General features: G+C 49.2%; 1 protein-coding gene across 1 annotated transcript; it reads left to right on the forward strand.

Annotated features, from left to right (window-relative positions):
- The first annotated feature begins 786 nt into the window (after window positions 1-786).
- Rcn1 (reticulocalbin 1) lies at window positions 787-12,555 on the forward strand. Its single transcript, XM_050147155.1, has 6 exons — window positions 787-1,248; window positions 5,486-5,679; window positions 6,566-6,744; window positions 8,427-8,487; window positions 10,264-10,463; window positions 11,375-12,555. The coding sequence occupies exons 1-6, from the start codon at window positions 1,013-1,015 to the stop codon at window positions 11,480-11,482; spliced, it is 978 nt and encodes a 325-aa protein (XP_050003112.1). The 5' UTR covers window positions 787-1,012; the 3' UTR covers window positions 11,483-12,555.
- The last annotated feature ends 603 nt before the right edge of the window (window positions 12,556-13,158 follow it).

Genomic DNA, 13,158 nt, shown 5'->3' on the forward strand with positions numbered 1-13,158 from the left:
CTTTAGAGGATCCAGCGACCCTCTGACACTTGAATGGAATTCAAACGCCAACATGCGTATTTGCGAAAAGAATGATAAGTTCAGACCAGCACCATCAGTATGACAGCCACTAGCCACGCGTGGCTTTTCACATTTAAACTCAATTATTGAGCTGGGACCGGATCTATGTTAAGTATTTAATGGCCACTACATATAGGACAGCCCATGTAGAGAACATTTCTGTCATTCAGAAACTTATTTAATACAGACCATTTCTGGTTGGTATCATTATTTCAGATTTCATATACTGATAGGATTTAACTCATGTAGTGGGTTTGTAAAATGACTTGGCAACATTCAGAAACGAAAAGTCTTACACTCTGATATCTCTGTTTCTTTTGGGAAGCCTTTCTTCCTCTCTCCCCCTACTACAGGAGCTAGAAAAGGAGCTCCTTTCTCACGGGTCCCCTACCACGATCCAGCCTTATCTCCTGGCCTCCTCCCTAACCCAGGCAACCACGCCCATTCTGACCTCCTTCCAGACTCTTGTGTAAGTAACCACACTGCAAACTATGTTAACTGGAGTTGAATTGGACTTAAGTGCCCATCTCTGGGCAAGCCTGGGGTTGAGGTTAGGGCTCTCAGCTGGAAGCTGACAGGGAGCACAGCTTCTCAAAGCCGGAGATAGAGCTACCACACCGAACATCTGTTGCTTTTTTTTTTTTAAACAAAGAACTTCTTTCCGGTCTTGCAGAGAGCCCTCCAGTCCGCAGCCCCCTTCGTCTGGGCCCGCCTCTCGCAACGAAATCGCGGGGAGGGGCCGAGGCGAAACCCGAGCCCGACGCCCACCACCCGGCCTGGCGACGTGGCTCGGCGGCCCCGGCCTCCCCCGCCAGCGCCGCGGCCAATGGGCGCGTGAGTGGGGCGGCCCGAGCCTCTCCGCGCCAGCCGGGCGCGCCCCTTGCTGGGGAGGGGACAGCAGCGGCGGTGCTGCGAACCCCTACTGCCCCGCCACCTTCCTCTGCTCGCGACCATGGCGCGCGGTGGCCGCCTGGGACTCGCCCTGGGGCTGCTGCTGGCGCTGGTTCTGACGCTGCGGGCCAAGCCCACGGTGCGCAAGGAGCGCGTGGTGCGGCCCGACTCGGAGCTGGGCGAGCGGCCGGCCGAGGACAACCAGAGCTTCCAGTACGATCACGAGGCCTTCCTGGGCAAAGAGGACTCCAAGACCTTCGATCAGCTCAGCCCGGAGGAGAGCAAGGAGAGGCTGGGGTGAGACCGCGGCCCGGGCCACACAGGGGACCACGGAGGGGCCCACGGCAACCCCAGGGGGAGCCACGCGGGACCTCCGGAGCAAAGCGAAAGCGAAATCGTGGCAATTGGTCACACCGCCGGAGCCGGAGGCATGCTCGGCGGCACAAAGTTGCCAGTGGGAGCCCAGACCTCGGGTGGAGGTCGCCGCCACGCCCCGGCCGGGATAGCTTCCCACGGGGAGGCGAGAACGTGGCAGCGGCCGCGGGAGCCTGGAGCATGAGGGCCCGCCCCCTCCTCTAGGTTGCATCAGAAGAGAAGGGCGTGAGTGAACCAGAGTTTGTTGGCTGTGGCCTTTTAGTACCCGAGTTCTTTCCCACAGTCTTAGCCCCAGAGGCGCTTGAGACTTGCTAAAAGTGTCTCATGATCTAACAGAAATGGGTAAGAGATGAATGAGGTGGGCAGTCGATGGAGACGCTTATTCCTTGGCCTGTCTGGGTCGTGGGGATGTTCTTGTCGTCTGACCAGTTATTCCAGAAATCTCATGTAGAGACTTAGAAATCATATTTCTAAAGGGTTAATAGGAGCTAGTACATGGGAAGTAGGCACAGAGATGGAAACTGATTTCTTGGGCTCTGCTTCCAGCATTATGGGTGAGGCGTTCAGTTTTTTTTTGTTTTGTTTTTTTTTTTTTGTTTTGTTTTTTTTTTTTTGGCAACTGGTTGTCAGGGGCTAAAGAAACTACCAGTGGCATTGTGAGCTTAGCTTGGAATCTAGAAATAAACCTGGACAACATCTCAGTACTCCCTCCCCTGGCCCCCAGGAGACACTTGGACATTGTGCATTTATCTGAAAGCCTTTCAGAGGGACGAGTAGTGAAGACCTGGTGAATTCAGGTGGGGAGGGATACAGCAATCCTGCCTGTGGGCCCCTACAGCTTCCAGAACCTGGCTCCTGGGGGTGGAGGATCAGGGTGTTCTGTTACCATTGAAAAGAACACAGCCAGCTCTGTACTGGCTAGGGTGCTCAGTGGAACAGGAGAAAGGAAGCCTATTATGTAGGTGCAACATCAGCCTGTTGTAATAAAAAAGACCTTTGAACTTCAAAGTCACCTCCAAACATTATCTTTATTTGACTTCTCTTCTTACTTGGGAGGTAACAATAGAGGCTATTGATAAGTCCCTCTGTTGCCTGCTTGGAGGTCCTGGAGACTGATTTATTCTAGGGCCCTGATTGCAGCCATTCTGCATTCTCTTGGAAAGGAGGGGAGTCAGGAACTGGAAACCCTAAGCACAGGTCCTCTGCACCATTTAGTTTCTTCATCAGGGTGGTAGTTTAAGTGCCAGATGGAAGTGTTAATGGAGTTCCTCTGGGCTTGATCCTTGGGTGGAGACCTCGATTTTGCTCTTTTATTCGTGTGGCAGGCATTGCAGTGGCTACTTTGGTTGACATCCGGCAGGTACAATGATGAGTCCTCGTGTTCTAGGTCTCAGGGTGCTGGCCATCCCATGTGAGGACAGACCAGTCTTTCGAGGATTGCTGTGTGGGTGACAAAGTAAAACCTGCATCACCGTGGGTTTATCCCGGGCTCCTGGGTCTTCAGGTTGGAGGGAGGTGCTTGGGTCTTGCCGGTGGCTTGACTGGTCAAAGGAAGACTGGTTTATCGTAACAGAAAGGTGTTCCTGAAGCGAGAGCCAACTTGTTTATCAGGGGTTGGAACTCTTTTGTGAGGCAGGGGGAGTGCTGGACCTGGCAAAGGCAGAGAAAGGAAATGGGAGGTAGAAGAGGAGGGGAAATTAAGAGCAGAGGAGAGGACCACGAGGAGGTAGAGATGTTATTTGTGTGTTAGACAGGATGTCCTAATTCCCAAACATTGTTGGAAAAGCCAGGCTGGCAGTAGAGTGGAGAGTGTAACCAACCATGGCAGACAGGGAGCCCTAGGCAGAGGCTCGGTCTGGGTGTTAGGGCAGGAAAGATGCAGACACCTGTGGCACACTTGCTGTGACCCAGCGTTGAGGAAGGAGCCAAGAAAATAATAGCTGGGTCCCTGACCTGAGCCCCTTCCAGTCTAAGGTGGTATGGGCCAGAATTGGGCTAGCTCTTTTAGAAATGACAGGTGTAGCCTGGGGCTAAGTGATGAATTGCCTCTCTAACTTCTGCCTCAACAGCCCCCTCCAGGTCTAGGCTGCTGAGGGAGGAGCGTGGCTAGATCCAGGCAACTTAGTGTCTATCCCTTGACCGTCTGTTGGAGACACGTCATCATTAAGATCTCTGGAGGGTTGCGAAGTGAAGCCACAGGCAGCATACAGTCTCAACAGTTTCCTACAGTCTTAGAAAACCGTGAATTACTTTCCAAAGTGGGGAGTGATTCCACCTGTCCACCAGTCTCTGGTTTCTCTGGGCTCCTGGACAGCAGCAGGCCGGGGAACTCCGTTGGCCCTAAGCCCTTCCGGGAGGCTTGACTCACTCCACTTTTTTGCTGAGAGTTGGAATATTCCTTCCATGCATGACCTACATTGTTGACCTGCCGCTCCTTCTCTTTGTTCCTCAGGCTTTTCTTGTCGCTTGGGTGTTCCCGCTTACCCTAGGGAAAGTGAGGCCCGGAGACTCGCTGGCTTGAAAGGCAGGATGTAGATCTCAGTGTTCTGACCTAAGCATTTAGAGTCTATCTACATTCTATTTCCTTCCTCGGGATCTTCCTCTTGAGACCTTTCTCAAGGGAGGTCAAGATGACTCCTATAACTCCAGGCAACAGTTTTAGAGTCCTTGCTGGGCATTGGGCTGGGTATATTGCCTGGATGATAATTGATGGAAACTAAATGCTATTCTTTCCTCAAAGGGGGGTTCCCTGGGTTTCATGACACTGAGCCTTTGCTGGCCTAGGGTTCTGCTTCTCAGTGGTGTTGGGTAACCAATGGGCAGTGTTTTCGGTGTGGCCTCAGGATTGGAGCAGCACTTGCCTGTGTAGCATTGAAGGAATTCTGCTGTGTCTGGCTGAGTCTTCCCCAGGGAAGCCTGAATATGCATGGGATTTGTGCTTGAAGGGACACTTAAGTTGTTAATAATGTCCACAAGTTCCAGAGAAGGGAGCTGGGCTCCTTGTGTTTGGGTAGGAGATGTTGAATTTGTGTATGCATGCCACTCACCACCCTTCCCTTCCCTTTCCCACTAAAAGCTATGAGTTACAGACAGAACTATATTTATAAAGAACTAAGGAATTCAGTTCCCGTTTTAATCAGTCAGTATTAATTTTTAATCAGAACTGCTATTGACGAGAAAATTTATCGCTGGAGTTGATAGAGTTCTAGCCCCAAAGAAAGAAACTGAGTCATTGCTGGCTTGCATGACCTCATCGCAGGTGTGTGAAACCCCTGTTAAACATCGGCCTGTGGGTGTTCAGTTTCCCCATAGATGTCTCTCCTAGCTAGGGACTGAAACTCAGCTATGGACCGATGGGGAGTTTCCAGCCTGCCTTTTGCCCTGAACTAGTGTTTAGGATACCCCAGTAGAGTCTAGTTGGAAAACCCTGGGAGCCAGGTCATGATAGAGCTGGAAACCCAAGAGGGCACAGTGGTCTGTCTCCTCTGTGCTGAGTTCCTTTGGCTGCCAGAGGGCCAGGTTTCTGCAAGAGGTCGCTTTATCCGACAAGACTGGTCATCTTGGGCTTCTTATGTTTCAAATCCTTGAGTCCGAGCTGGTAGGATTCAAAACACAGCTCCCTTATCCTTTGATTAACATAGAATTTCCTGTTGTTGCGTTGCACCCCAAGCTGTAAAGATTACGTGATCACCCAGTTATACTAGCTGTGTGCTCTTGGAAACATCATCCCACTTCCCTGGGCCTTGGCTTCCATTAAAGTAAGGGAACTGGACTGCATTGGGGAACACAGTACGTTCCATCTTCCAGGTCATTCTCGATCAGTTGGTAGTGGAAGTAAGTCTCCAAAGTCCTGAGCTGAGAATTCTGAGTCATATCTGGGTTTCAGGATGTTGAGGCACGATCCATGAGTGGAATCTGCCCCTGGCCCTGGTTCTGGGGAGGAGAAGGCATATCATCCTTGGTAAGGATGAACTATAAGACCCTTCGATCGTAGGACCATCGGATTACTGATGGGCTGAATCTATATGAGTTTATAACATTTAAGACTGGAAATTGCTTATTTTGCTGGACCAAGACCATACAAGCCTTGAGTATGGTCTCGAGGGATGTTTTTGTTTGATGTTATCATCATTGTTACTGTTATTATTTTGAACTACAGGAAAATTGTTGATCGAATTGACAGTGATGGAGATGGCTTAGTCACCACTGAGGAGCTGAAAGTTTGGATCAAACGGGTACAGAAAAGATACATCTATGATAATGTCGCTAAAGTCTGGAAGGATTATGATAGGGACAAAGACGAAAAGATCTCCTGGGAAGAGTACAAGCAGGCTACCTACGGCTACTACCTAGGTAAGGCATGCCACCGTGGAGATTGCACAGTAGGGGACAAGCTCACAGGAGACTCTGTCATCATGGCTACCCCCTTTCAGCCAGATGTCACAACCTTCAAAGTAAAACCTGTTGTGTAACATCCTCCTCTGCCTACTAAGAACGTACCAAATTGCTTCCTTAGACTGACATAGGGGAAGGTGTGTTGGGTCATGGCCCTACTTGAACTGAGCTCTCGAGATAAAGAGAAAAAAAGGAGAAGGAAAACCTGTTCGCTTTTGGCAGTTTCAAATTGCTGACGAAGTTGGGCAGTAAGGATAAAGCATGCCTGAACCATCATTGGAAGGGGGCTTTGGGAACCTGGGCTTTGAAGAATGGATTTCAAGTTGGAGAGATGGACAGGCTGTGGGAGTGGTGGCAGAGTTGGAGGGGCGGAGGCACAGAAATGCATGCATGGGGGCAGGGCTTGGGTTAGTAGCGTAGAGGAGGGGTATGGTGTGGAATCTCCCGGTGCCTGGGAGAAAGGAAGACAATCAGAGCCAGATTCAGAGAGCTTGGAAGGCGGCAGAGGCACTTAAATGAGATATTCTAGAACACACAGGGGGTCCTCGTATGTTCTGGATCAGAAAGTGATATGGCGAATGCAGAAATCTGTAAATAGAGGTCTGAAATTGTGTGGTCTAAAGCGCGTGCTCTTCAGCGTTTGCTGGGAAGCCCCTCATGGGCAGTAAGGCTGTGGTTATGGGATGACTTGGAGGGAAGAGGAGGTGCAAAGGGCGTTTTGAATAGAGATATTTTAAAGAAGCCTGTGTGGGTGGGTCAGGATCTTTTGTGTGTGATGAATGAGTGATCTGGAGCAAAAGGTCTTTCCTAACAAAGGTTGACCAATGCCGTGTACACCCTGCAGGAAACCCCGCTGAGTTCCAGGACAGCTCTGACCATCACACCTTCAAAAAGATGCTGCCCCGGGACGAGAGAAGGTTTAAGGCCTCAGACCTCGATGGCGACCTGACAGCCACGCGGGAGGAGTTCACTGCCTTTCTGCACCCAGAGGAGTTTGAACACATGAAGGAAATTGTAGTTTTGGTGAGAACAGTGAAAATGCAGACTGGGCAAGGACCAGGGAGAAAACTGTCCCCTCATCTTGTCCCCTTTTCCCAAAGGGAGACTCGGGGGTTCAGCCTGTTGGGAATTGGGGAAGGACCGAAGCTGAGTATGTCAAGTATTTGCCCAGGGAGTAGTCAGGACAAGCTAGCTGTTGTAGCAAATACCCCAGCTGAAACCATTAACACAACGCAAGCGTGTTTGTGTTAGCACAGTGTCCAGTAAGTGCATTAAGGCTAGTCCCAGGCAGATTCCCCTCTCGACACTGGAAGGCACCCAGGCTGCCTCTGTCTTCATTCTGCCATCTTACAGCTTCAGGGTCATCCGGGGAACAGCCAAGGGGCAGACGCTGGACAGAGACAGACTGTAGCCCCACTTAGATATGCAGAGAATGGGAGACTCTATTTAGACACAGACTCAGAAAGGGCCAATGGGCTAGTGAGCAGCTAGCTGGACTCTGCTCGTGTATTTGTTGCTGGATTTTCTTTTTCTTTAAGAAAGGATCCTTTCTTATTTATTTATTTATTTATTTATTTATTTATTTATTTATTTTCGTGGGTTGGTTGGTTTTTCAGCTTGACAGGAATAGAAACCTTCTGGAACCTAAGGTGAACTTGTGGCTGGAAAAGCTTCTACTTCCAGCAGGGGCCTCTAGAGGAGACGGCTCAGATGCCAGGCTTAAAACAGGGTTGGTGCTTGTCAGGCCTCTGAGTGCCATTGCTTTCCATAGTATCCCATTGGGTCCCATGTGTCTTCATTTTTCCTGACATTTAAATAAATGCCACCACCTATTCCCTGGACAGGGTCGGTTCCAACTGCTGGGAAGCCATTGGTGAATGTAAATGACTTTGTTTATCAACAGCTCTGAGTATCTGAGATATCCAACCCATGTCAGTGTCTACTCTTGCCTCATGACTACCCTGACCCCAAGGGCTGGGCAGTGAGTGGTCCAAGGATCATTTTTCTTTGTTACCCAACATCCATTTAGTGATAACTAATGTTCCAGGCAAATTCCAGTGGAGATGGAATTTGCCACAGGGGAATTGTTTACCTTCTAGGAAGATGGTGCTCTGGACTCAAGCAGTGTTCTTTGACTAGGATGTCCTCGAGTTACTCTACCCAATGGACTATAAATTCATTTAGTTACTGATGCTGGGATGGGCAGGAACAACTAAAAGTCAAGTGTAACTAATTAGAGTAGAATACTTTCATAAATCAATTATACCTCTTATGTTTAATTTTCTATAGTCTATGTCTCTGACACCAGCGGAGTGTTCTTAGATCTTAGCTATGGTATCTGTTTTTTATGGTTCCTCTAATAGGTGTGTCTTCTGCTGGACTCTCACACACTCCTAGGGGCAATGTCTGGTGATAGATATTGGTTGGTCTGGCAGGGCTTCTTGAGAGCATCAGAGCTCAGTTGGGTTTATAGATACCTTCTCCTTTGAAGAAAGGGTTCTGCTCTTGAAACTGTGGAGAGACACATGGGGATGGATATCAGCCATCACCTGTTTTATAATGTAATGGGCTTCCCTGGGAGCTAAGAGAACGAGTCATGAGTCACCAAGTGTTCAGCCATAAAAGCCAGGCAAAGAGGGCATTGGGAGTCTCCGACTTGCTTAAAACACGTGGCCATCTTGTGTTGTTTGCCCATTGCTTCTTAGGAAACGCTGGAGGACATTGACAAGAACGGGGATGGTTTTGTGGACCAGGACGAGTACATTGGTGAGTGTGTAGGCTGCAGTGGCTCAGCTGTCCACACCGGGCACACGCTTCCCCACCCACTCCCACTAGAGACGGCCCTTCAGCCTTGTTTGTTGGCTTAGCCCAGTTGGTGCTAATTTTCCCCTAGGAGAGAAGAACCAAGAGGACAGCCAGCAGCCAGTACCACAGGGCTCAGGGGTGTTCTTTGTCACACTGCCTTGGAAGTGGGACGGGAGAGCCGCAGATGTACAGAGAGACTAAAGTCGATGGGAGGAGAAGACTAAAATTAGACATAGGTCAGCCAGCTTAGGAGCTCGGGCGGGGCGAGCCTGCGCCAGAGCCACAGACAGGCCCTTGTCAGGGAGGCAGACCTTTCTGTGGTGTGCACAGTTGTCTCTTGTTAGGCCCACTTATCCTCTGGTGTTCCGTCGTTTGGCTGGGAGTCTATAGTTGACATTTTCTTATAGAGAAACATTAGGGAGAATTGCCTGGCTGAAAAACTCAGATCCCAGGAGCCAGTAGTCGACGAACACAAAAATCTACAGCCAACATGGAAATTTCCATATGATTCCACACCACCCTCAGGCTGCCATCTTGTAAGAGCCCTTCTTTTCCTGTCTGCAGTGAAGGCTGGGGGGAAATCACTTGACTTCTGGGAAGAGATGGGAAACTTTGTGTGAATGTATTTTAACCGTTGTCTTTAAATTATACTGAGCCCAAGTTGCCTCGTTGTATGGTTTGTGGTTGTATGATTTTGTCCCCACACATAAGGACAGGCATCTTTGGTGATGCTCGCTGGGAAAAGTCATACATGGCCCTAGAACCAAACACTTCCCGTCTGTCGTGGGGAATGGCCAGGTAACCCTCTGCCTCTGTAATTAAAGGCTTTGCATAGTAATAATGCTATTGGTGGCCTCATCAGTGCAAGCGCCGGAGTGGAGCCTTCCTTTTAAGAGACCCATAAGGGAGGGGAGATTCAGAGCCTCTCACCTGTCACCATGACAGCAGTGAGTGAGTTAGACAGAGGGAAAGGCTCCCTGATAAAAACAATCAATGTGGTGCTTTTGACTCACAGTGTACTCTCTTTTATGGTCTTCCTGAACTCTGCATTGAATTGGTGCCTGACAGGGACAGAATTCTGAGTGGCTTTGACCAAAAGAAACATTTCATTGTGTACCATGTGTAGAGAGGAGAGGAAGGTATTATTCATGAGAATCAAATTTCAGCAGCCAATAGTGAGAAAGACTTCATGTACGAACTTGTCAGGTTAGGGACCTGATTTCTAGGGTGTTCTAGCTTTAGACAAGCCAAGGATTTCCTAGGATGGCGTACTAAAAAGGGCTCTGGGGTTAGGAGTCCTGGCTTTCCCACCCACTGACTGTGTGACTTGAGAGTTCCAGAATTCCTGTCTGCCTCAGCCTTCTCATCTGTTACCCGAGGACAAACAGCACCCATTCCTGCAGGATAGAGTGAAGCTCAGAGCAGCTAATATATTATGGTGCCAGTTGGAATAGAGGTTCTCCCAGAAGTAGGCCTCTGATCTGCATAAACATGATTTAGGGATTATCATCTTCATTTTACAAGCTTTGGGCTCAGACACTGAACTAAGAGACCCCGAGGCTCATTTCTGGCTTCTAACCAAGTCTTCCTGTGGCACCTTGTGGTGTCTGTAGTATGTAGATCAGCGGCCCCTCCCCAGCTCTGCACTGTGATCTATCTCCGTGGATGGTCACCTTTCCAAAAACTCAGGGGTCAAGTTTTTTGTCTTCTGTAACTGCGAACAACTTTGCCTTCTAGCGGACATGTTTTCCCACGAGGACAACGGCCCTGAGCCGGACTGGGTTTTGTCGGAACGGGAGCAGTTCAATGACTTCCGAGACCTGAACAAGGATGGGAAGCTGGACAAGGACGAGATTCGCCACTGGATCCTCCCACAGGACTACGACCACGCACAAGCCGAGGCCCGGCACCTGGTTTACGAGTCGGACAAAAACAAGGTAGCTTCCATGTTCAGAGCCATTGATTGGCAGGAAGCAGTTTGTTCAAGATTGGGGTTGTTTGCCTTGTTAGTGATAGCGTTGGTTCCATTTGGCCATGTGCCTGTACACGCCTGTTCATTACGCCTGTACCGTGATGGCTACTGTAGGCATTATTATTGCTGGGCCATTGACTAAATTACTAAGTCACGGCCTCTAGGGTGTGATGGTAAAGCATGAACATCTTTGATGTAGTCGGCATGGATTTAAGAAATGAACCCAGTATGACCTGAGACAGGCTTACTCCTTCCTTCATCTAAGTTCAGATATTTATCAAACTTCCATGATATGCCTGGCATAGGGAGTCCATCCCATTGGAAGTCAGATGACTGTTTGCTTGCTCGCCGGCAGGAGCTCTAAGGATTATCAGTATTTCCATATCCACTAATAGGTATCTAAGTCATTAGGGGCTGGGAATGTCCTGAGTCAGGCTCTGGGTTCCCTCCCGAGTACTGTAGTACTAATAATGTGTTAGAGTCCAAGCAAGGAGATAAGATTAAGACAAAACTCTTGCCTCATCTGACCCTGATGCTTGTCCCAAACACTGAGCTTTGCAGCCCTACGTGTTACACAGTGGGGCCGTGAAGGAGAAGTAGATCCCTCTGGCCTGTTCAGGAATGCCTGCATTGCGTGTAGAGTCTGTCTTCTTAATTCTTAGACACCCACATGAGGCACTGTAGCACGGCCTTTGGAGACAGCGAGAGTTCCTTCCAGCTTGGAGTTGTGTGGCAGTCGCGGGAGATACACCCACACGCTGGCTGCTGGCTATTAGATGTGCTGTTTGTAACACTGCAGATCCGTGAGGCAGAGTGGGCGGGATGCTAAGCGGTAGAGCTCCCAGCACCCCCTGACAGCTCTCTGTCTTCGAGCAGGATGAGAAGCTAACCAAGGAGGAGATTCTAGACAACTGGAACATGTTTGTGGGAAGCCAAGCGACCAATTACGGGGAAGACCTCACAAAAAATCACGATGAACTTTGAAAGGCGCTCATCCTGACGTGGCCGACCGTCAGGGGCATTCTTCAGGTGTTCGGGGTGGTGGCTGCAGTTGTCCGGTGTACAGCAGTTGTGTCCCTAAACAATGAGATTACACCTCAGATTGGGGTAAACATTAGTTTTCATTCCATATTTACTGGAAAATAGCCATCGCTGTTTATTCCAGTAGGCTCTTCCCTGAAGCAACTGCAGTTCTCTGAGGGGATACATTGCTACGACATGACTTTCAAGTCTGACCTCCCCCCACCTAAGTTTAAAGGAACGGGGACGGGAATGTGAAAGGGTGCTGTTACTGGTGTGGGGGGGGCACACTGTACAGACTGTGTACTGACTGCTGTGTATTCGGATGATTAGTTTTGGGGCCTTTTAGCTGCCGCTGTTAAACAGTGGCGAAGGAAAATGCTGAAGGAGTACACGTTGTGTTGCCCTGGGTCGGCTAACCTTGGAGCAAGCATGGTATTTCAAAGCCTTTCTATCTTGAGCTGTTACTGTAAATGGCATATAAACTTTTGTGTGTTTTCTGTATGGGCCTGCTAGTGTGTACAGTGGCCCCACATCTTTGGTGTGTTTGTTTTTATACTAAGAAGCAATCAAAAAAAAGATAATGTGAACAAGACAGGAATTGAGAGACGGGGAAAAGATGAATGCCAGGAGTTTGAAAACTGTATGACCGTAGTCAACACTTTAAATATACTTGAGAAATTGTTTTCCATGTTAACGAGTGGGTCTGGTTTTTGAAGTGGGGAATAGACATACCTTTCTCTCCTGGGTGTGAGGCTGTGGAGTCTAAGGGAATCCAGATGCAGTAATGTGCCTTGTTTGTTCCCGCACAGCTTATGCCAAGGAAACAGGACGAGGCAATAATCTAAGCCAATGGCCAAACCATCTGGAGTAACCATTTTACAGATGAAATTCCACCTCATAACCTGGGTGGACAGAGTAAAAGCTACCCTTGAGGATTTCCCCATGTGTCTCATGCTGTTTGACTTCACAGAAAGTGTGGTTTCATTGTCCCTCTCAAATTAAACAATAAAAGGAGTACATGAATCAGACTGAAATTGATGAAGCCATCGATTCAAAATATATCTGCAGTTGCTGGTTTCATCACTGTATTTCTTGTTCTTCCCTACAGTTAGGCACTCAATGTCATTTTCACAGTAGGATCTTTCTGAGACAGGTTTTAACTGGAAAATCCGGACCTCTCACTATTGCCTGTGAGGCCTGCCTGACAGGATCCAGCCCTGCCTCCCTCTGAGAACTGTCCCTTCTCTCCCCTCCCCTCCCCCATCTTTCCCCACCCTCCGCTCCATCCTCCAGCTCCACTGCCTTGGTTGTCCTCAGACACAATTCCTTGTTGCTAAGATTCCCTCCCCGGGTGTGGTATGAACAATGTCCTAATGAGGAACCAAAGTGCAGTTCCACCGGAGTTCACCTGGGGAAGCAAAAAGCCTGCTGAACTTGCATACAGAGTCTGGATGAAAGGGTGCTGACAGGAACGTGGATGATCCTAAAGCAGCCATGCTGCGAAACCTTTACCCAGCAGGGTCTACAGAGCTTCCTCACAGCCACAGAGACCTAAACCCCATAGCCACGTTGCAGTTAGGACAGAATTGCTTACACGTGACCGGGAAGAGCAGCCGGATGGATACTCAGGTCAGAGC

Source organism: Alexandromys fortis, unplaced genomic scaffold (assembly GCF_014885135.2).
Source record: "Alexandromys fortis isolate MF-2015 unplaced genomic scaffold, M_Fortis_MF-2015_v1.1 scaffold_12, whole genome shotgun sequence".
In the NCBI taxonomy this organism is placed as follows: Eukaryota; Metazoa; Chordata; class Mammalia; order Rodentia; family Cricetidae; genus Alexandromys; species Alexandromys fortis.